The following is a 22,704-nucleotide window of genomic DNA, read 5'->3' on the forward strand; positions in this document are numbered from 1 at the left end:
TCAACCAAAGCTTCAATGCACAGTCACTGTGCACCTTGCACAGTGACTGTGCCAACAAAGGCACTTGTGCATTCAGGTGGAGTTACATTGGTAGCTTGGCTTGAGTATCCTGCATGTCAACTGCAAGCAGTTGACCAAGTTTTTTTTGCAGTGAACACCCCAGGTTCAATCTTACCACTTGTTGAATAGAAATGAGCACGTATGAAGGATGAATTTCATTCTAAAGCTCTGTTTTGAATAAGGATGCCGACCGGGCCGGGTGTCCAGGAGGCCACCCAAACCCAAGCGGGTTTGGGCCAGACACAGACACTGCTTTTGCAGATTTTTTCAACATTGGCCCGGCCCATTCAAGTCAGCAAACGGTGCAGGTGGCCGTGGGCTGCCCAGCAGGCACCTGCAGGCTTTGGCCATCTCAAATCCTGGGAACCAATGCAAGTGTTCTGGTCATCAAGAGGAGTACCTTCTCCCCTCAATGGCTGAGCTGTTCTGGTCATTGAGAGGAGTACCTATTCCCCTTGTGGCAATCTGGGCGGGTATATGGCGGGTACCCATTTCAACAAAGGGTGGACAGCTGCACTTGCACCTGTATCCACCAACAGTTACCTGTTGAAGTCTATCAGGTACCTGCTGAAAGACACCAGGTACCCGCAAAGGTGTACCTGGTGCTATTTCTAACTTGCAAACTTCATCAATTCAATCTGAAAGTTTGTGTAAAACTGGGAATTTTGCCTCTGTTTGGTGCTGGATATAGCCACAACCACCAGGAAAAAAGAATGATCACTTGCCAACAAGTGACATAGCAAAGTAGAAAGGGGCCTTTGTACTTTTTTATGTCACTTGCAGACAAGTGATCATTATTTTTTCCTGGTGAACATGGATATCATTTGGCTACTGGCAGCCAACACCAAAAAATATGGCAAGGCTGGTTTTTTGGAGTCAATATATTGACCCTCTGGTGCCAGCCACTGTTGACTTGCAACTAGAAAGCAAAAAGAGGCAACTTTGTTGCTTGGAAGTTGCTTATCTAAGAGATGTTTGCTCAAAGACTATCTCAGTGCTACACACTGTATTGGCCCGGACTGGGGTGTCTACTTCATAAATAAAACTAGTGCTCCTGTGGGTTGTTGGGGGATCAGAAGGACATGGGAGAATTGAAAGTTCCTTTGGCTAGTGGGACCCAAGACCATCGGATCAAAAAAGTACTTTGTTTAGTTGATTTTGGGTATGTAGTATCCAAGTCTGACACATTGTTGGGCTCCCAGGATGCCATGTCTATCCGGGTTATTGTGTATTGTACCCAGGAGTCCAGCACTGGCAGTAGTCTCTTCAGGGAGCAGCTACACATCACATTGTTTGTGTTGTTAGACATACTGCCACCAGTAGTGGACTCCTTGGGACCATACACAAGAACACTACCATAGACATGGCACCCTGGGAGCCAAACAATGAACCAGACTTGGATGCTAGAACACACAACATCACAACCTGGATTTATCTGTGTTGAGAAGTTCTGCAGAACTAAGAGTTTATTTCTTATGTTATAAAGATTGCTCTGACATATTCAGGAGCTGAGAATGAAATGAAATAGAAAAACAAAAACAAAAGTACCTAAGAGTGGATCTGATCAGCTCTGGTATACAAGTGAGATAAAGAAAAGATTGAAAACGGGCTGCAGTACAGCTGCAACCACTTGCAGGTGATTGAGACAAAATCATCTGCTGGAGGCAACTGATATTTCTATTCAGTGCTGGGACCTCCCTTACATGAAAGCTGGTCTTACATATGATCAAATAGCTAGCTTAACAATGGTCCATTTGACTTGCTAGACTTCCAGAGCTGATGTCTGCTGTATCTTTCTCACAGTCAACTTGAGTTGCTGGGTTGCCCTGCAGTGATAGACATACCCCTGATATAGGGTTGGTTATCCTGTCACTGAGGCTGGGACCAATACAGTCTAGGGCATTGGTGACAAGATGCTGCATCAGATGAATGTATCCAGTTGGCATTGCTTGACCTAGCTGGGACAACACAGCATTATGCTTGCCTTGCTTGCAGGTGAGTTTGCTTGTATTGCTTGGGCACTTTGTCAGTTGCTGACTCAGCTGAGTGCTGAGCAGAGGATTGGCATTGGCTTAACCCATCTGCCTGGGAGCAACATGCATGTGCATGCGCCTGAGGGTCGCGCGGACACCGATCGCCCTTGCAGGGTTAGGGGTTGAGTTCCTTACGCTTCCTGTGCTCGGGGACGGGACCCGAGTCTTGACATGGTAGACAACATGATTTGTGTCCTGTGGGAGTTGAACCCGCATCTCTTACATCCAGCTCATGATGTGTACTAACCACTGTACTAAGGACACTTGGATGCGAGTAGTATCCATCCTTAGCGTACATGTGTGTCATAAGCCTCTCGGATCAGGGGCGGACTTGGGTGCACATGTCGGAAGGCAAAATGAAGGAGGTGAAGGTTTCTAGGTCTTGATTTCGTGCTCTGCCAACAGCTAGAAACATCGGAGGATCCAAAAGGAGAAATCAGTCAGTCACACACAATGTCTACAAACCATTGGGTCGATAGACCGGAAAGGCAGCAGTGTTCTAGCACACACCATGTTTGGTATCCCGTCCTTGATGACAAAGATGTGTCCACATGATGGGCATAACATGTTGCCCTCTTGGACATGGATCTAGATTCGCGCGTTGGATACACCGGGCACGGTGGTTTTGAAAAATGGAATCAGCTGCGAATGGGCGACCACGCGTTGACCCACCCTGCCATTCGAAATTACATGGATAGATTGGATGCTATTACCTCAAGCAATGCGTGATGTAGAGCCGCATACATTTCGTCCGGGATCTCGTCTGGGTTTTGGAGCGACTCTAGTGGGAACGAGTCGGGGAGAGCGGCATCACCGAGCTGAACAAAAGCACGAACAGAAATAATAAGCCGTTGGACATGTCTAAAGAGAAATGAAGTTGAACGAGAGCGAAATACTGAACGGCTCGAGAGGCGTAGAGAAGGGCTTCAAAGTCGAGCTTGTTGAGGAAGCCCTTGATGAACTCCTTGTTGAGCTCGGCCTCTTTGATCTCCACCCGTTGGACCTGCTCGAACCGGAGCGGGAAGTTCGTCGGGGCCGAGCACGTCTTGGCGTTGCATGCGAGCAAGTTGTGGGTGATCAGCCGGACCATCCTTCAAGCCGCTATGAAACTATGGCGTCCTTCGTCCGTCTGGGCTCCGAAAAGTCGCTAGCAGTGGCTGGCCCACTTCAACAGTATCCCGTACGGGATATCCGGTAGACGATCCGGGACATCTGGTGAAGGACCCGGATCACACCAGATATCTGACATCCCAGGCTCGCAGACCTCCGGATAGGGACGGATATGTCGATGTCAGCGGATATTTCTGCAGAACGATCTCCTTTCCTGCAGGATGAGAACTGCCGGTGGGCTCGGTTTGAGTTTGCACTGTGGCAGGAAATTGATTCGGTTTCTTGGAGTGGATGGGAGGATTGAGGATGGAGGGAAGATCGATGGGTGTTTTGGAGTGGGTGGCCTGAAAAAACCATCCGCGGTCGCCATCCTGGATTCCTGGTGCCCACGCCCACCACACCCACCCTCAACCACCACCGCCCAGCTCACCACAGCATCTTCGCACTAACATGGCCTCACCCGCGCCAGCTGAAGTAAGGTCGGCCTACTCACAAACGACTTATCAATCCAATCGACCCAAACTGACGGTTTATCTCCGCTCCTTTAGCGTCCCGATCTATACCGCCGCCCCGCTACCGCCAGGTTGGACTGAGCACAGAGGTGGGTCATCGAGCTCTCGAGGCAGTATATGTAGCCCATGCTCTGGAAAAAATTAGGCCTGCTGATCGACAGAGATATTCCTTGTCCCAAAATGCTAGCACCAACCGGACAATTCTACTACTACCATGCAGAGTCTGGGGAATCAACATATGTTCGACCATCGATCCCAGTCCTGGCCCCAAAGGAAATAGACCCGAACGTAGCCGCCGGCGGATCCACTGGATCAGGAGGCGGGCAGAAGAAATCGAGCACGGCGGGCAACAAGAAGAAGGAGAAGCCGAAGACCAAGGAGCCGATCCCGGAAACCGCGTGGATGAAAGTGACGACGACGGCGGGGAATGTGTTCTACACCAATGTGGAGAACAAGACATCTAGCTGGACGGTGCCGGAAGAGATCAAGGAGCAGCTCAAGATCTACGAAGAAGCTGAGGCCCGAAAAGCGGAAGAGACCAGGTTGGCTGAGCTCGAGCGAGTCCGGCTGAAGGCCGAAGAAGATAAGCGGATCCACGAGGCTGAGCAGCGACGGATGATCGAGCTGGAGGTGCAGAAAGTGCGGGCGGAGGTGGAGGCAGAAGCCGAGCTCCGAGGCCTCAAGCGCCGTAACGAAGAGCCTCCACATGACCCCGCCTCGGCCAACAAGACTCGCGCGAACCCTCCCGGTGGCTCGGACACTGATCGCAAGACTAAGGTCGCCAAGCTGGACTCGGCGGCCGATGATGAAGACTGGCAGCGCCAGATCGCCGAGGAAATGGCCCAAGAGGCCGCACAAATGTCCCCCACTTCTACCATCCCTTGTCAGCCCAACCATCTACCCCCTGCTGCTATCCCTAAAAATCCTCCGCCTCCCGCTGGTCTCTCATTGGAAGAACTCAAGGCCACTTTCAAAGTAAGTTCCTCTCTTAAAAAGCAACATTTTCTCATCGCTCATCGATTTCTCTTTCCTCTAGGCGATGTTACTCGAAAAATCTATCGATCCTATGGCCCCATGGGACAATGAACTGCCTAAATTTGTAACAGATCCACGCTATTTAGGTCAGTTATCATCCACAAACTTTCCGCTTTCCTTCACAAAATATACAGTCACTCCAGCTAATGCATCCCTACAAAAATTAAATCCAGCTCTTCCCTCTATGAAAGAACGTCGCGACTTGTTTGACGAGTTTTGTAAAGAGAAAATTCGGCAACAAAGGGCTGCGATGGCGGCTGTTCCCAAAGTTGATGTAAGACGCGTTGAATAAAGTTGACCTCATCGGGGGGATCGTCTTAACTAACAGGTTTTTTTTTCGATAATTGAAGCCACCCCGTGCATATAGATCGTTGTTGATGGAAGTCGTGACATCGACTAGGACGTTATGGGAAGATTTCAAAAGCAAACACAAGAAAGATTCGCGGTTTAGGAACTTCGGGCGAGATGATCGAGAGCGCGAGAAGGCTTTCAAGAGTTGGTTGAAAGAATTAGGCGAACAAAAGCGACAACAATTGGCAAAAGCCGAAGCAGATTTCCGAGGGTTATTGGCCGAAAAGGCTGCTCCTGCTGCTGGTGCAGCTGAAGAAGAGTATAAAGATTTCAAAGAGCGAGTTAAGCATGATCCGAGGTTCGTAGCGCTTGCTAGTAACTCTTCCAAAGAAGCGATGTGGAAGAAGTGGGTCGAGGATCGAAGCAACAAGGCCGACGAGGAGCAGCGGAAGAACGATGGAGAAGATGAGACGAAGAAGAAGGCGGAAGAAGAGGCACCATCTCCAACCAAATCACAAAAGGGCTCGCAAAATGGGACGGTAAGTGAGGCTATCGAGGACCCGAAGCGCGAGAAACAGATGGCTAGCTTGAAGGCTAGAGAAGAGCAGGTGCGCGAGATGAAGAAAAAGGTCGAGAAAGACGCGGCGATCAATCGTGCGTTGGTCGACAAAGACCCTCATGGACTCAAACCCTAAAAATCTACATTTTCCTCACATCGACAACGTTAAAAGAGAATCATCGCATCATAGTTTGTTTTCTGTTGTGTGCAGTGTCACTAAAGCGTTCATATAGACAAACGTGTCCAAATCAATCAGCAAGCAACAGAATAAAATATTCATTATTACTATTATTTGATTAATTTTTATCTCAGATATATAATATTGCTGCATCAGATACATAAATCTTCGGTTTCGCCTCATTCTAAATGCCCAATCAAATTATATTATTTTGAAAACTTTGGCATCCTTTTCACTTTTCTGGGAGAGCCTGGGTTTGTTATCCGAGAGTAAGTCTTGTGCTGATTTATTTCCGGCCTGTTGAGCTTTGTACATATTTACATGGGTGACTGGTTCGGGACCGAGACGACCCAATATTCGCGCTGTTTTCCTCCTTGTCCGACCAATCCACCCAGAGGTAGGCCTGCAATCTGTGAACACATCCCAGCCCATCTCGCAGCCGAAAACGGCCAACTTTCATCCTGACATCCTGCAACAATTGCCAGCAATCTCATCGCGCTTCTTGGACACTACTTCCCTCCAACTCAAATGAGTTGCAAGCTTTATCGTCCATGGAGTTTCCAAGATCTGTAGACTATACAATCATGCCATTTTGGTTTAGGTATTGCTGAAAGATTTGATCTGAAAGGGAAGATGTAGCAATGGATGCTTCCGGAGTTTGGGTATGAGCACTACGTACAGCTAAGGAAGACAAAAAAAATCCGGGGGAAGAATGTTTTGAAGATCAGTTGTGAGAAGCAGGGTTCAATGCTTTGTTCACTGGGTGGGCTGGCTGGGTTTGAGCGTCATGTCCAATCTCGTGCATGATATGTCCCCCCATAATTAAATGTAATCTCTTCTCCAACTTGGATCCTCTTGGTTGCAAAGATCCTTATCACTTGTGCTCCAGCTACATACCAGACTGGAAAATTTCAAAAACAATTAAATATTTAAATGTCCAAAACAAAACAAAAAAGATAGGGTAAAGCATCAACATCTTTGTCATGTCATTATTTCTTGTGTCTCTATTTCTAACCTAAAAAAGACTGACCAGATGGGGTGGCATTATGTTTCTTGTTTTCTGGCGGCTCATTGATGAATCGAGTCCGGTTACCAAACTTGCCACTATCAATTGTATCCAGCTCATTCAAATCAAAAAGGTAGCTCTACAAAACTCGAAGTGATTAGTCGTTCACAAAATCCATATAGATATATGTAATGTTCTGGGGACAAATTACTCACACTCTTACAAAGACTGGTTAATTGGCTAAGGAAGAGTTCATTTCGTGGGATGTCAATAAACACTTCAAATGATCAACCAGTCAAAAGGCCGAATGATTTTCTTACGCTTGCTTTGCCAGTTCATCGGAACGGAGTAAAACTCCAGTATACTCTCCCAAATAATCTCCATTTGAAATCGGTTCTCCTGCATACAAACCAAATCCAGAAATCTTACTCGGTGCAACAAAAGTTCGCTAAAACAGCCGCAGTCGTTTGTGTTCAGCCTCTCTTTTAACAAAAACATCCATCTATCAAAACGAATATGGGGACTTGCTGTGGTGCATACCTTCTTCTTTTGAGCCGCCAAAACGTTACTGCATGATGCGCTTCGACGACATCCTGAGCATTTGCACACTAATGGATCACATTCTCGATTTCGCTTGACACATTCACAGTTGTCGTCACACATTCTACTGCAACGACAGCCTTTGTATCTTCGTGGGCCTGAGTGAAAGATGAGCAGCTGAGTTACTGAGAGCTATTCAATACACGAGAATAAAAGTCAAACCAAAGTGAAAAATGACTCACAACTCTTAGGGCATTGGCAGAATCGGTCGCAGTAAGTCTTCAAGTTATAGCACTCACACTCCTTATTTTCAAAGCATTCACCGGAATGTAAACAGGGGACGTAGCTGTATTGTAAAAAATTCAGCTGATCTTGAGTAATCATTTTACAAATCAGTAGTTTGGGAAACTTCTCACCCGCCAGTATTGACTGGTAAAGCATCTAGATACTTGTTAGGTGGTGATTGATGCTCAAGAAGACATGCTGATTTGCCTGGCACGGGCCGGTCATCTAGCAACATTACGGGAAAATATACGTATGACGGACATTTTAACAAGTGAGGAACAGGTTGAAATGATCAACTTTTTGTTATGAAAACTCACAATGACCCTCGCAGTAGAACTGCTGACAGATATCACACAGTATATCCCGATGTGACGAATCAGATGTTGAGTCTTCCATATAAATTCGCTTATTTGCAGGTAAGGTCAAGCGGAAGCTATGAAAACATCACTTGCATAAATGATCTGGGCTAAGTTTGTTTATTTATTTACACTTCACAGTAATTCACATACCTATCTATGATTTCAGCAATCGAGAATCCAGAGGAAATGACGCGTAGCGGAATGGGCGTGCGGACAAGACGACCACTTCTTCTCAAGTGGGTCCAAGCACGGGAGTAGCGGTCATAGAGCAAAGCAAATTCACCTCCATTCTGGCTGCTAATTTTGGAGGCCAGAAGTTGGATCAGTCGGTCGTTTGAGGGTGGCTTAGCTATCCGACTGGGCGGTAGTGCGCCCATAATCCCTAATAGACTTTCATTTGATGGCAGCTCAAGAGCTTCGACCAATTCATAAAAGTTTTGACGAAGCACTGTGTATGGGGTGGTCTTTGACGATCAGCAACAAAGCAAAACATCGCCTGCTTGGTTTATTTTCTTCCTTAACACTGATTGCTCACCGTCAGGGCATATACGATCAGTCAAACATATTTCGTAACCATCACCGCCCGAGCTTTCATCCAATTCCTTCAGTTTATCCGCTGGTGTATTCTTGTTATGCGTTTCAAGATACGGGACGAATCGGCAAGTGGTTATTTCGTTCTTTTCATAAGAGCGGACCCGATCTAGCTTGGGATATGCATTCCTATCTAATAGGCCACTCCAACTATACTGTGGCGGACGAATGTGATGTTCAAAGATTGTGATGGTTTTGTTTCGAGGGAAATTGGATTCAGATCTTGATGAAGATGGATCCGATAAATGGGAGAGGATCTGTAGCCATGGGGGCGCATTATGGATAGGGTTCACGAGGTCTTCCAACAGTCCGGCGCGTATGTTGGCCACAGCTTCCTATATTGGAAAAACAGCAAGTCAGTCACGTAAGGGCATATATCAGGAGAGAGCTCACCGCCGCTTGTCGCTCCTTGAGCTTCTTAAAAGCAGCTGGTCCATCAGGACGAGGAAGGGGGTAAGACCGGCTCAGGGTCCCCTGTTTTTGGGGTGATTTTAACTTGGATGAGCTGGGGGTAGTTTCGGGATCGTCTTCATTTCGATGGAAGTCTAGGGGGTGATCCGACATTTCCTTTGAGGAAATTGGGCGTATTATGTACAATCTAGGTGGTGCTGTCGACGATGCGCTAAGTCGAGCAATGAAATAGGAGCAGTCGCGAATATCCAGCGTTTTATGAGCCACCAGATGCACTTGTATTGAACTCAGTCGAGCAGATGGGCGCGATCGCGATTGTTGACGGTAGGGCGGTCTGACGGCATCGACGAGCTATCGCATATGAAGTTGGCCGATGAAACGACCAGTCGTATTTATGTCTTACTGTCAGTCAACGACTTTGAACCAGGTGGACCGCCAGTCTGGATGTCGAACTTAACACAAGTCCCTCCCTGTGCTCGCGGGGCGCGAGCACCCTCCCGCTTCGCGCCTCCTCGGAGAGGCTTAGTTAAGCTCGGATGTAGCGACCTGAACCTCGACTCGTGCTTTGTTGAAAATAACGATATTATTGAGACGACAACGACCGAACAAGGGACTCGGGCCGTTTCGTGTACTAACTCGAAGAACGCGCATGGGGCAATGAGCGTAGATCAAACGATTGCGACAAAAAGAACAGAGAAAGCACTCACTCAGCTGTTATGATTCCAGATGGACTTCTGGAGAGAAGCGCGTTCGCTGAGATTGATGAGCAACTGCGTGGATAGAGGCCACTCTCATTTCACTCAACTGATGGGACACTTCAAATTATCAATGCAGCATCCAAATATGTACGCATACATACATAAAACTTCAACTAATATGTTGTCTCTTGGAAACCGTGCAATGACGGGTGAAAAGGAACACTGGGGAATACATACTTTCGGGGATTTCACATTCCAATCTGCCAGCTTTTGTGGCTTGGAGTTCTTCGCACTCAGAAGTACATGCATCAGGTGAGAGAAGACATAAAAAAACAATTGATACAAATATTTGTATAGACATTAATTTGCTTTGGTATACAAGTATGGATCGAAGAAGGGACAATCGATTCAAGTATCTTTCAAGTACAACTTCAAGTTGCTTGAACCTATGTAGCATGAGGCGAACTTGCACCGGAGATCATTCAGCAGGATCACGATTCTGGTGCAGATCGTCCACGCAATCCTGCCAAAACTGTTTCAAGCGAACGCTGTCATTGCAAAGCATCATCAAAGATTTCTTCAACTGCTTGGCATCGATTCCAGTCGAGCGTGCTTCGCCTCTACCGCCGATGAACCGCCGGTTGTTACTTATACGCGCCGGTAGATTATCGGCCCAGACCAAAGAGCCCTCTTGAACTTGGACAGTCGCCGCACCTGTGTGATGAATGTATTGAGAATAGTCATGTGAATGACGGCGGTACCTGAGAAAAGACAAGCAAATGTTAACTTGGGCGCTGTTGTTTGAGAGAGGGGCGCAAACTCACGAATAAACAACGTTGACATCACTGGGGAAATTCCGATCCGCTTCGACATCCAATACAAAACCCTGGCTTCTCACTAACTGTCCTTCGAAATACCAGTTGGGAGAGGTGGAGATAGGAACGAGTTCTTCCAAGCCATCCAATGTTGGCGGCTTGACCGCCAATTCGATCCGAGTAGTTCTCTGTAGCGGATTGGAGTCTGAAACTTGGTCTAGTCTCCTAGAACTTTGCTCTACCATCTTGATGCCATATCTCTCGACGATCCTCGCCCAGTGTTGAAGCATGCTATCTACCAATGATGATGTGATGCCTAGCCACTGTATCTCAACATGCCAAGCGTTCGATGGCGAATGACTGATATCGCAGAGCAGGATGGCCTTTTCACTTCGATCGCTTTTGCCCGTGGGATCAAGATCGATAATTCCGACTCGGGTCATATTCGCAACAGTTCGTTCTGCTTGAGAGCCGCTAACGGAGCTTGAACGCTTGTTTTCTTCAGTGGGAGGTGCGGTCGCAGGATTGGAAGTTGACTTCTGATTTGAGTTGCTTGTGGGTAACTTCTCGGCGGTAGGTCTGCCAAACCAGGTTCGCGACGGCTTAACGGGACGATAATCAGAATTGATTTGATAGTATCTGTTGCCGCCATCGGTCAGAGGTCTTGGCTGATTACCGTTGGTCACCTCCTTGAACATCCCTCTTGTTTCCAGTTGCCGTCCAAAGTTTAAAGCCTCCTCCCTTGTTCCGAGGTTTAATTGGTGTTTCAAAAAGGTCACAAGTTTGTCACCCTGGAATACATTTTCAACTAGCCTTAATTGAATCAGTTGTGATTTAACTTCGACTCCGGAAGCTGGATGTAACATGGCTTCAACTATGACATTCAGAGGGTCTCTCAAGCTGATCGTGTGACTTGGTTTATCGCGTGGGTCCCGAGAAGTGGTCGCAAAAGCCAAGGATCTTTCACGCTCGTGCCGAACATGTTGAGAAGCATCCGATGTAGTGAAATCAAGGGTAGCCCCCGACATTGTAGAATCGCTGATTGAATGCCAATTGACATTCCGCAGAGTGCTTTGTAACTTCATCATTCCCGCCAATCGGTTTTCATCATCTGAAGGGGGACTTTTACCTTGCGGCTTTAACACAGCTTCTCGCCCATCGTTAGCTAGACTGGGTAAGAAAGCCGCTCGCAAACGACAAAACTTCAGCCCTTCATTCAAGGGTATCCCATTATCTATTCCGACGATGATTCTATCCAATGCTTCAAAGTCGAAAAAGCCTCGAAGAGGGAAATTGAAAGGTATGTGGAATTCATCCCACCCGGGTCTTTCATTGGACCACCAAATTGCAGGTCGATAATCGTAGGACTCAGCTTTCCAAGTTTGATGGCGAACGTACATCTGGACCGAGAGTGTTGGCTTTCCAGAATCGAGGCGTCGAATTGACAGTCTATGATAATGGTCACTCAATGAAAGATCAACATAAGCACCCTGGCCTTTCTCAGCCTCATTAACAATGCCATTTAGCGAGAGCCTTGCGGGACGAGACGAAGGGGAAAGATCGGCCACGTGTTGGGGCAATTGTGGGACTACAAGCTGGAAGCTTTGGCTGAGTCTTTGAGAGATCGCTTCTCGAAGAACTAAGGCCGCGTGATTTCGCACGTATTCTTCGGCATTAAACGTAGCATTGGAGCACTTGACCAATATCGAGGAATCATCGATAGGAAACTCATACTCCGTCAGTAAGTATGAGTTATTCAACTCGTCTTGACTTGGGGCAAAGTCAGTCGTAATCGGTAGACAAGCGGGTGTAGTCAATGATTTCCATTTTAAGGATCTTTGGTTGTTGGGAGGCCGTGGAAAGATCGCGCTCCACTTTTTAAACTGCGAAAGTAAGCCAGAGGCACTGCAATATGGATTGGAAGGATTGAACTTCTTGGCGACCAAGCGGTGCTTATGTTTTTGTGGAGCAACACTCGGGGCACGAGAGCTCATTGGTGTAATATCTTGCGGGTTTGAAGAGGCTGAGACAGTACGCTTGGGGGCGTTGATCAAAGGCATCAACGTCGTGGCAGAACGCATGGTGTCAGAGCGACCAACGCGAGTACTATTTGCATTTCCGTCTTGCACGCCAGCAGCAGGTGGTTCCTCAGATGCAATAGATACATTTGCTTCTTCATGTCGAGAGGCTCGAGAACCTTCAGGTGGGCTTGGTGGACGATGAATTGTAGCCGCTTGAAGAGTTGGCTCAGCCTTCATTATTGTCGACGTACTATTACTTGACCACGGCCAGAATGAACGATGTTGCTGGGAGAGGTTGGTCAATCGAGCTATCAGCGCTGGGGTACCGGCCTTGGGATTGTTAGATCCACTGGTAGAGGCAGAGGTAGCACGGGCACGACTAGTCTCGGAGCTTGAAATAGGTACAATTGACAGTCCTGCCGATGGTTGATTCGTGAGTTGAGAAAAATCGGTTGTCCCCTGGGGCAGTGTCGCTTTGAGCAAAGGCGAACGATTTATTTCCTCGTGTTTGGACGTGGAGAACTTGCGTTTCGTTTCAACAGCCGTCACAGCCAGGCCGTCCACCATGGCTCTGGAGCCGGATCTTTGGTTGACGCCAGTAGCGCGCAAAGGAGCGAGTGGGGTCGGCGAGGCATCTACCACTTGCGCATCAAATCGTTGTCTGGCCTTTTTTCTGGCTGCAGCGTCATCACTGAGGGCAGAGGGGGGCATACTCTCGCTGAGCAATGGGATTGAAATTCCTGTTAGGTCATGCTCTCCTATTCCATTTTGGAACTGTGGCACACGGCATCTGGGCATAAAGCGGTCGATTCGGAAAGGTCGATCCTGGTGCCGAGAGAAGAATGAGCAGTCAACAAAGAATGGGACACTGTAGTGAATGGACTTCGGGGCCTGGGGCGACGGGGAATCGATGTAGATTGGATTCAGCGAGTTATCGATCGCCCAAGATGAGGTCTGGGGTGACATGTCATTGGGTTCTAAATCGGCTGCAGAGAATCTAAATAGAGGCACGACATGTAGAGGTATTTTCGCCAGACTGACGAAATCCACCCCGACCCCGTGAGCAATGAATCGCTCCGTCGCTAGTCTTAGTAGCATTTGATCGACGTGGTAAACGCAGGTCCCAGCGGTAACGAAGACAATGGAAACGCCAGTTCTTCGCAGATCCCGGTCGATGTAGTGCTCATCGAATGAATTGCAGGCGATACCCATCGCTTCGAGTACGTTGCCTTCCGGGGCATACGAGAGCTTCCCCGCCAATCTCCGGATGCCGTTGGGATCGGTATATGTGAGAACATGTTTTTGAAACTTGGATATCTCGTCACGGACTTCATCGAGGACTTTTTGGGGTTGAGTCAAAGGTTCAAGATCGGCGACGACCTGGAAAGATCGGGGTTAGCGTTCTTGACTGAAGCCTCATATGATTGGTGGGCTACTATACTTTATAAAAATCTTTGAACGCCCTTCCATCTTGGGCAGTCAGCACAGGAGGGGGGATATTATCCTTCTCTTGGTCTGAATAGAAGACTCTCGAGAATAGCACGAGTGAAACAAGATGGCTAGTGCCTATGCCTGCCCAGCGGCTGAAAAGTTCTTCCAAAAACAAAACGGCCTTCTCATGGTACAACGATCCATCTTCTTCAAACGTCCACATTTCCGAGCTAATTTGGATGAAAAGGTAATCTGTTGAGGGGAAAAGCAATTTATCAATCCTCTAATTCTCCTGGCGCCTCAATCTAATCTCCAGAGATGTAGTCTGCGCAGCTTCACATTTGGCACTTTCTGATCGAAAGATCAACTTGGTGTGAGGAGTAATATATCCCGAGAGCACCTATGAAGCCATTCATCAAATTGACAAACGCAGCCAAGAGTCTAATGAGTTCTATGAGACGAAATAAACGCACCCTTTTCCCCTTGACATATATTCTTCCAACCTTGGTTTTCACTTTCAACGTTCCTAATGTGACCTCACGACCAACCCAGGCACAACTATCAACCATCATCATCGTCATCCGCCCTGTACATGAGATAAAACAAAGGCAGTCGGCTTGGTTGGATCCAAAAGTTCGTAATCAGCGAAAAAAAAGTCATTGCCACGTACACATTTCGCCACGTCCGAGGTACTGGTCACGGAATGAGAGTTCAACATGGTCGGCGCAGTGTGTCGAAGGCAGAGGGGCTGGAAGCTTGAGAGATGGATAAGAATCACACGTGATGTGTTCAGATTCGATGTTAAAAGGGCGGGGAGGGCTTGCCGTAAGACTGGAGTGCATACTTTTCTGAGCAGAACGTCATGTCGGTTGAATTTTTCCAGATCGAACGCTCTTGCAATTGCGATTGGGATCGAAAGCTGGTCAACGAGAGAGAAGGACGAAAAACTAAGCAGATGCTAACCAAAAGGCGACTAAACGAATAACAGGCGCACCTGTAAGCCTTGCTGACGAACTAACGTATGCTGACGAATAGCTAGCATAAATCCTGGTTCACTCTGCCATCGCGGGGCGGTCAACAACGAAGCCTCGGGTGTTGATGATGCTTGATTGACCAGGGGGATGATCTCGAATAAATCTCCGATTGATACAGATGCAGGCTCGAGGGCGCCAGGATTGAGCCTGATTGCATTCGCAGCATCGGACGTATCGAGTCCGACCTGCCCGGCGGTGGCAAGGCACGGAGGCTCTGGATCAACCCAAAGGGTCACTCGAAAACATTCTGCGAGGTTTGGCGGCATGAGGAGATAACAGTGCTGGTACCACAAACACGACATTCAATCAGCAACTTCAATCCTGTGGTAGCCCTAGTGATTCAGTTGGAATGAATGGAGAAATTGTTAGACTTACTATTATTTCCAATCAGATTCATTCGTTTATCAAGTCCTCCGGGAGAAATTATCGCATCGCATTGATGAAAATATCTAGGGACATGAAGAGCCAGCAGCCTCATGGCGAGTTGAGAAGTTTCACAGGGGCTTTGTGACATCCACTTCAAATGAGCTTTTGCAGGGGATTTTGTCCAATTTTTTATCATTCTTGTCTGTCCTCTCCAATCTTCTCTCCTTGGGTTGAAGCGTTGAATATTCTGAGAAATTTGCAAGAAATCAGACAATTTCTGGCCTCAACTAGCTTCATTTTTTGACTTTTCCTTTTTTTATTTCATAATCACTCTGGGGAACTTATTTTCCACCTCTCCAGCCACTCTCATGACTTCTGGTCTGTGGACTGAGCTTCTGCAATGAAAAATGTGGTGTCTAGAACTTCTGATAACCCACTGTACAAACATAAAACCTCAGGTTTTTCTATCCAAGCTTTGCTCCTTCAATCCTTCAGGAATTTTTCTCCTAACTTCTGTTTTGGTCTCCAAAGTGCCACACTGCAAAGGCTTGATACTGAGATGTGCCATTGCACATCCACACCAAGAATGCGCTCGGTAAGGACCACGGTGGGCCGCTACGCTACACTACGCCACAAGGCCACTTAGCGTTAGCGCAGCGGCGGCAACAGCACCCACTTTTGTCTGAAGCGCGCCGCTAACGCCGCTACGCTGCGTTACGCTACGCTACAGCGCTGTTAGCGGCAAAACAGTCCTCCAAACCGCTGTAGCGCAGCGTAGCGGGCGCTTTTTTGAGCCCTGTGCGCGTAGCGTTAGCGCAGAGCCGGCGGGATTGCGCTAACGCTACGGTAAGAGCTGGCTGAATTCAGCTACGTTTTGCTACGCTAAACCGTACTAGTATGTAGCGTAGCTGGCCCACCGATGTAGTACTTGGAGATGCGGAGCACTGCAAAAAAAACTTGGTCAACTGCTTGCAGTTGACACGCAGGATACTTGAGTCAAGCTGCCATTGTAACTCCACCTGGATGCGCAAGTGCCTTTGTTGGCACAGTCACTGTGCAAGGTGCCCAGTGACTGTGCATTGAAGCTTGGGTTGAGTCAAACCTTGAGTAAGGCTGGTGTAACACCACAAGCTTCCTCAGAGTTACCACATGTCAACTGCTCACAGTTGACACAGTTTTTTTTGCAGTGGAGGTCAGGCAAGGAGGATGAATTGGAACAACTGGCTCCCTTCATACATAGGATCTTTGCTACGTAGGGCGGAACATTGCATAGGGCAGGTAACCGAGACACCTGATAAGCAAATAGATCTGCAGAAAAAGGAGAGCTCGATCAGGTTGGGTTGATCATTCGAAAGACCAGCGATGAAAATTTTCAGATCACAAACCAACTAGGAATGTGGTCCTGAACCGAGTACATATTTGCATCGTGGATTATCAGGTTTGTCACTAGGGGGCAAGTTTCAGTTACACCAATCTTTCTCAACGATATATATCTCCCTCCATATCTTGCAGGTCAGAGGTCAAAATATTAGTATTTCATTCGTCCTTCCTCATCGCTGCTCAGGGTCTAACTTGAAAAAACCATGAGTTGTATTTTCTCAGAAACTGATCCGTTACTTCGAAGCGGTGAGGGGGAGGCTATGGGGATCAAGTCAACGCCTGAAGAAGAGCATGGATATTGCCAAAGGACCATGGGTTGTCCCTGCCCCGCCATAGCAGCCATGATCAACCATTCATATCTGCAAGTCGACGGCTCAGTGCCCACTAGTACTACCCGCACCCCAGAGACTGACGTCCAAAATTTTCGTTAGGAAGCCGCACGACGACGAGGACCCGCTCCCCTTTTTCCAGCTCGTGAAGGCGTTGCGCACTTGCTACAATCTCAGCTTTCCGTTCGCTTTTCTATTCGTCCTGGCCGCAAACTTGCGCCTGGGCACCATACGCAGCGGAGGCTTTGCCCTCAAACATCTCAAAAAACATGGGGTGATCGAGCATGATGCTAGCATCACCAGATATAATGCAAGGTAATAATTTATCTCTCAACTTGGGGAAACGCACCGCAGCTCATACTGATTGAGCCTGGTGTTTCCTTTGTTTTCTTAGCGAGGGCGACTCCCTCAACCCACAGTGCGAGTTGGTAGACAAGTTCATTGATGGGATCTACTATCCACCAGGGCAGGATTCGGCGGAGAATATGATTACCTTGGAGGACTTTGCGAAGAAGAGAGTGGAGCTGGAAGACAGACTGACCACTTTTCTTCCCCAGCAACCGAAGTTCAGGATCCATCTGGTAAAATGGCCTCTTTGACTGCGCATAGATCAGAGATACACTGATCATGCGCTTACGGACTTTTTTCTCAATCTTTTTAGTTAGGAATAGGAGAAGCGGCGCTAGCTCTCCAGGCATTTGCGGACAAAAGTTCGCCCTTGTATGCCCGAGAGATATGTGCAAGAGCTGACTGGCTCAGGATATGGTGCGCCATTCAAAGTGATACTCCACGGCAAAACAAGTGTGTTCGGAATAGGGAATTAATGTACACCCATTTGGCTCGTCTGATTTTTTAGGTATAAAGAGGAACGGTTCCCCCTCGAATTGGGCTGGGAAAATCGCCGGCATGGATATAAGATTACCTTGTTTGGATTGATCAGGACCGTCAGGAAACTGATTAAAGCAACAAAAGCAATTGAGGATAAAATGTAAAGCAACATCTGTTCACTTAAAGTTGAAACACTTTTTATGTTTCTGAGCAAGAAATCAGTGGATAGTTTCTTTTATATGCAGTTTATCTTGCAATCAGATTCCTGATAATTGAATGCAAAAAAATTCCTGGTACATACATATGTACTGGGAAAAAAAGATGTTGCAAAATGTTGAATTTACCAGGATCCATGAGGTCTGGAGACCTCCCATGGCCTGTATATTTCATATAAGCAGGCTATTGGGTAGGTCGTTTCCAATCTTCAGGGGTGCGGCGGTGCTCGCGCCGCGCGGGCTTTGTGAATCCCTCCCAATTGATCAAGTCGCGGTCCATGAGCTTGTGTCACTGTCAACTCTTCGATCGGAAGGAATCCGATTCCCTTGCGGTCGATCAGGTTGTATTCTACGGCAACCTCTTCAATCGTAATCAAGTTGGACTTGGTGGCGTCCGCCATCAGAGAACATCGTGCTTGACTGAACAATGATTGTGACTCCGAGGTGTCCTCATAAAGTGCGCCTGGCTGTCAGCATGTTGTATGCAAGAAATGTACATTACATATCTGTACATGAGGTATTCTTGCCCTCTCTCTTTCATTGCCCGGGCCCAATGGTTCATAACCCTTCATCAGACATCTTCACGATAACCTGAAGACGATTGCCCTTCCCCGACCTTATTTATCCTCGCGTTCCGAATCCTACAATACACAGACGTTTCACCATCTCTTTTCCACTTGATTACTGGGCAGAAGATGCTCACAATCTTTCAGGCGCGTTCCCTGCTTGTACTTTTGACAGTTGCCATCCACCATCAAGCCCATGGCTCTCCCCAAGCATCTCCACCAGGGCAACCTCTCACAAAAGCTGATCCGCAAACCAATACTCTCAGCGCGGCTACGAGTACTTATTTTGGGTGGTCGTCTTGGAGCTTGCAAGCTAACAAGGGCAAGGTGTGATTAGTCGTACTTCGTAGTGCCCATTGAACGTGTTTCTATTTCAGTGTCTACAAACCTGATCACCTTTTACGATTATGCGCCTTTTTGTCACTATAAAAAAAAGGGCTATGGATACGACTGGCTAAACGAAAAAAACATCAAAGCCCAGGCGGATGTAATGTTCAAGGAGTTTTCTCATTTAGGGTACGTTGAACATTTGCTTTCTTTTTAATACTTTTTTCTGCTTTGTGAACCACGAACTTGCTCATTGTTGTTGGCAATTTCTTTTAGCTATGATCGGATCAATTTAGACTCAGGCTGGCAAGTTGAGTAAAAGTATTTGGATTATGGCGCTTTTTCAAGCATAATTTCTTTTCACTTTTCCCTCAATAATTACCCTCAGTGCATCCCAAAATATACGTCGGCATACCGCGAATGACCAAGTAGGTGGGGTAACATGCGAAGCAACCGAAAGGTCGATCAAGCATCAAGCTGTTATCTGCCGTTGAAAACATCCATCACCATTGATCCGCATACATAATTACATTCTCCCTCTCAAAGATTAACATTCAAGCTGAAACGCTTTTTTTGTCTTAGGATGACGCAGTCGACAAGTACGGTAGAACAGTACTGAACCATGACAAGTTCCCAAGCGGAATCGAACATTTATCGAGCTATCTAGCCCAGAGGAAGCTCAAGCTGGGTCTATTCTACCTGCCGGGGATAGATTCCAGAGCGGTTAACGACCAAGTAAACATTTCTTCTTCTCAGTTGATAAATGATAAAGTCGAAGAAAAAAAAATCAAAAGCGGCCACAAGATACAACACCGGAGCATCAATTTGCTGAAGAGTGTCTGTCTTTCTATCCTTGTCAACCAGGCCGTAGTAATGAACACCAAATACACCGCCAATCAAATCATACAATGCCCGGATAGAGAAGCTTTAGGATGTAATCGAATGATGCCAAATGCTTTTAATACTGGTTTGGCATTGAATTACAGTCACCCAGGTGCCCAGATGTATATCAACAGCGTGGTCGATGGCCTCTACAGCTGGGGTGTTAGTTTTGTGAAGTTGGCTGGCGTCGTACCTGGCTCCGGAGTGGACCCAGTCGAATGGTGGAAATATAATACCACAGGCGACCTGATGGCCTGGAGGAAGGCCATCGACGATATGTATCAACAGAAGTGGCAGAAACAGGGTCGAGAACCAATTTGGTTGGCGGTTAGTTGGAAAATCCCAACCGTTGCCGGTTCGACCATGGATAAATACGCAGACAGCTTCCGAATCGAACAGGATATTGAGGCATACGTCGGGACAATGACAACAAGTTTTTACCGGGTCATCAGAAGTGTCAAGACATCCGCACTCTGGTCCTCTGTTGACGCAAACCGTGAATGGAAAGGAATCCGGGACCTCGATTCGATCCTAATCAGCGACATGACGGTGGCCGAGTGCAAGACTATGATCACCATCTGGGCGATGTCTGTACGTCCGCATTCGTACCTAGTTTTATGTCTTCCTAGTTTTATGTCTTGGCCTTTTTTTCATGAATACATAACTCCTAACTCTCGATTATATGCTCTGTTCAACCAGGGCTCGGTAATCTACCTGGGAGATGATCTAACAAAATTACCGGAGGCTAGAAAGGCGTTGGTGAAGAACCCCGAAGTGCTCAAGGTAGCAATTATAGCATCCACCAAGCAAGCTAGATTAGACGGATATGATCCCAAAGCCTATGGCACTCGAACAACCACTGCGCAACCATTAGGCCAGCGGTTGAACTCGGTAGACCAGCTTGGAGTTAACGAAGTCACAGAAGCTTACCAGATAATTGCCAGTGATTGTGACGAAATGGCCCTAAAACGCCAATTGGTAGTCGAGTCCGGCTTGAAACAAAAAGTCGACAACTCCGACAATCTCTACCAGTCTTGCATGAAAGCTAGCGCAAACGAAAAATCGACCCATCTCCGAACGCGCTCGACCACTGAGTCTGAGGGTGTAAACCCCGATCCATGGATTCTCCAAACTTGGGTACTCGAGCAGGGTCAAGGTGATATCTACGTGGCAGTTGTTAATGCCGGTGAACAAATCGATGAGGATAGTGAGTCAGAGCATTTAATCCCGGACAAATTTTGATCGCTGACTCTGTTCCTTCCTGAAATTTTACTCAACTAGAACCAGCCAAGGTACAGATTAGCTTGAGCAAGCTGAAGACCCTCCAAAAGAGTCCGAGAATAAAACAAATGACCCGAGTGCGATACGCAGTGCGCGACTTGTGGGCCAACAAAAACTTGAGCAATGTCGCTTTCCAAGGCGCCATCGATGCCACCCTAGAAACTCATGGTCCTATTTTATTAAAATTCAGTCCAATCTTCCCCCTTAATTAGAATCAATTGAATCTGGACTCGCAAGAGAATGTCTTGCTGTTTAGATGGAAATAACAACATCTGACTGGCGGCTCTTTCTGTCTTGCGTCTCTAGAGCACGTATCAACTGCAGTGCAATCTTCAACGCTTGTGTTTTCTCTCTTGATATTCGACTCCCAAGTGTTGCATTTATTCGCTGTATTCAGCCACTCAACTATCAGTCAGGATGCCAAGGAAAACAAACACGTGTACCAGATTGCTCCGTAAAAAATCACAAGATTGTAGACAGCTGGTGTTTGAGAACTTTTACTGCCTCTGTAGATGAGCATAGTTTGGTTTAGTTTCAACCCTATGGTCCATGGGTATGAAATTTAAAAAGAGTGCAAAGATCAAGATGCTATGTGGGCAATTTTTGCAACTCAAGGACTGTTGTGCTTCGGCTTTCTCCGTCTGCAGGGACAGCGTTGACCTTGATGTACATATTCAGGCTGGCGCGAAGCGTCGTCCCAGGCTCGCCCAGGGCCAATTCGAAGCGAGGGACTTGATCAGTCAGCTCCGGTCTCGTTCCTTCTCATTCTTGGACACACATACAAGGGTAGCGGTAGCATAGATTAGAGATGATGTCCAGCCAGCTGTGAGTTGGCCATTCACTGCAGGCGACATAGACCATTAGCGCGCCGATGGACAACTGACTCTTCCAGACCTAGGCCGCACTCGAGCAGCACAACTAGTGGAGAGTCTGATGGTGATGGTGAAAATTAAATCGACTCTTCACATCCGGGCTCGGGGCTCCCGGGGAGGCCCCGGGCTCCGACACACCATGTCTTCTGCGCCGGCAGCGAGCTGGTGTATGACATCACCGGCCGGATTCCTACGATGGCCGCATCCACCTTGCCGTCCTACCTCTTCCAATCCCAGCCGCACCCGCATCGGCCAGCGATCCTGCTGCCACCCTCGGCACTCCTGGCCTCCGAGCTCCCGCTGTCGATCTGCTACAAGGAACTCAAGGACTATACCGCCAGTCTTGCCGCCCAGCTCGGCAGCTTCGGGCCACCCCAAACTACCGTCAGTCTCAGCCTCACCAACTCGCTCGAGTTCGTCGCCGCCTTCCTTGCGTTGGCCCAGAACTCTTTCATCGGTCAGAACCCTTTTTCTCTCCCTTATTTCAGGTACATCTTGAGAATAACGCCCTTTTTTATCTTCGGCAGCCGCACCTCTTAACCCGGGGTATACTCAAGACGAAGCAGGTAAGCTGTAAATTATCTGAGAAACTGGAAGATTGATGACTAACCATTTTCCTTCTAAAATTTCGGTCACGAAAAAAAAACAGAGTTCTATCTGTCGTGAGCATCTTATTTTGACTGTCTCCA

At 47.5% G+C, this 22,704-nt stretch overlaps 7 protein-coding genes across 7 annotated transcripts; 4 read left to right on the top strand and 3 right to left on the bottom strand.

Moving 5' to 3' along the window:
* Positions 1–2,468: 2,468 nt before the first annotated feature.
* PtA15_10A419 (uncharacterized protein) lies at positions 2,469–3,183 on the bottom strand (the record flags this gene model as incomplete). Its single annotated transcript, XM_053160592.1, has 4 exons — positions 2,469–2,498; positions 2,604–2,681; positions 2,807–2,911; positions 2,995–3,183. 4 exons carry the CDS (start codon positions 3,181–3,183, stop codon positions 2,469–2,471), a joined length of 402 nt encoding a protein of 133 aa, XP_053024551.1.
* A 470-nt stretch (positions 3,184–3,653) lies between these two features.
* On the top strand, positions 3,654–5,736 carry PtA15_10A420 (uncharacterized protein; the record flags this gene model as incomplete). Its single annotated transcript, XM_053160594.1, has 6 exons — positions 3,654–3,682; positions 3,752–3,804; positions 3,903–4,690; positions 4,752–4,836; positions 4,924–5,024; positions 5,101–5,736. The coding sequence occupies 6 exons, from the start codon at positions 3,654–3,656 to the stop codon at positions 5,734–5,736; spliced, it is 1,692 nt and encodes a 563-aa protein (XP_053024552.1).
* Positions 5,737–6,563: 827 nt separating this feature from the next.
* PtA15_10A421 (uncharacterized protein) lies at positions 6,564–9,123 on the bottom strand (the record flags this gene model as incomplete). The annotated part of the gene is made up of 11 exons (XM_053160595.1): positions 6,564–6,679; positions 6,809–6,923; positions 7,000–7,024; positions 7,105–7,232; positions 7,325–7,482; positions 7,567–7,670; positions 7,741–7,834; positions 7,927–8,042; positions 8,119–8,416; positions 8,504–8,894; positions 8,953–9,123. 11 exons carry the CDS (start codon positions 9,121–9,123, stop codon positions 6,564–6,566), a joined length of 1,716 nt encoding a protein of 571 aa, XP_053024553.1.
* A 1,023-nt stretch (positions 9,124–10,146) lies between these two features.
* On the bottom strand, positions 10,147–15,235 carry PtA15_10A422 (uncharacterized protein; the record flags this gene model as incomplete). Its single annotated transcript, XM_053160596.1, has 8 exons — positions 10,147–10,429; positions 10,493–13,884; positions 13,946–14,187; positions 14,275–14,335; positions 14,409–14,521; positions 14,606–14,690; positions 14,780–14,854; positions 14,930–15,235. 8 exons carry the CDS (start codon positions 15,233–15,235, stop codon positions 10,147–10,149), a joined length of 4,557 nt encoding a protein of 1,518 aa, XP_053024554.1.
* A 1,683-nt stretch (positions 15,236–16,918) lies between these two features.
* PtA15_10A423 (uncharacterized protein) lies at positions 16,919–18,036 on the top strand (the record flags this gene model as incomplete). The annotated part of the gene is made up of 5 exons (XM_053160597.1): positions 16,919–17,076; positions 17,147–17,359; positions 17,439–17,625; positions 17,706–17,809; positions 17,901–18,036. 5 exons carry the CDS (start codon positions 16,919–16,921, stop codon positions 18,034–18,036), a joined length of 798 nt encoding a protein of 265 aa, XP_053024555.1.
* Positions 18,037–18,782: 746 nt separating this feature from the next.
* PtA15_10A424 (uncharacterized protein) lies at positions 18,783–21,355 on the top strand (the record flags this gene model as incomplete). Its single annotated transcript, XM_053160598.1, has 7 exons — positions 18,783–18,980; positions 19,090–19,169; positions 19,257–19,290; positions 19,563–19,715; positions 19,845–20,453; positions 20,562–21,069; positions 21,144–21,355. The coding sequence occupies 7 exons, from the start codon at positions 18,783–18,785 to the stop codon at positions 21,353–21,355; spliced, it is 1,794 nt and encodes a 597-aa protein (XP_053024556.1).
* An 855-nt stretch (positions 21,356–22,210) lies between these two features.
* PtA15_10A425 (uncharacterized protein) lies at positions 22,211–22,681 on the top strand (the record flags this gene model as incomplete). The annotated part of the gene is made up of 3 exons (XM_053160599.1): positions 22,211–22,472; positions 22,543–22,581; positions 22,665–22,681. The coding sequence occupies 3 exons, from the start codon at positions 22,211–22,213 to the stop codon at positions 22,679–22,681; spliced, it is 318 nt and encodes a 105-aa protein (XP_053024557.1).
* Positions 22,682–22,704: the final 23 nt, after the last annotated feature.

Source organism: Puccinia triticina, chromosome 10A (genome assembly GCF_026914185.1).
Source record: "Puccinia triticina chromosome 10A, complete sequence".
NCBI lineage: Eukaryota > Fungi > Basidiomycota > Pucciniomycetes > Pucciniales > Pucciniaceae > Puccinia > Puccinia triticina.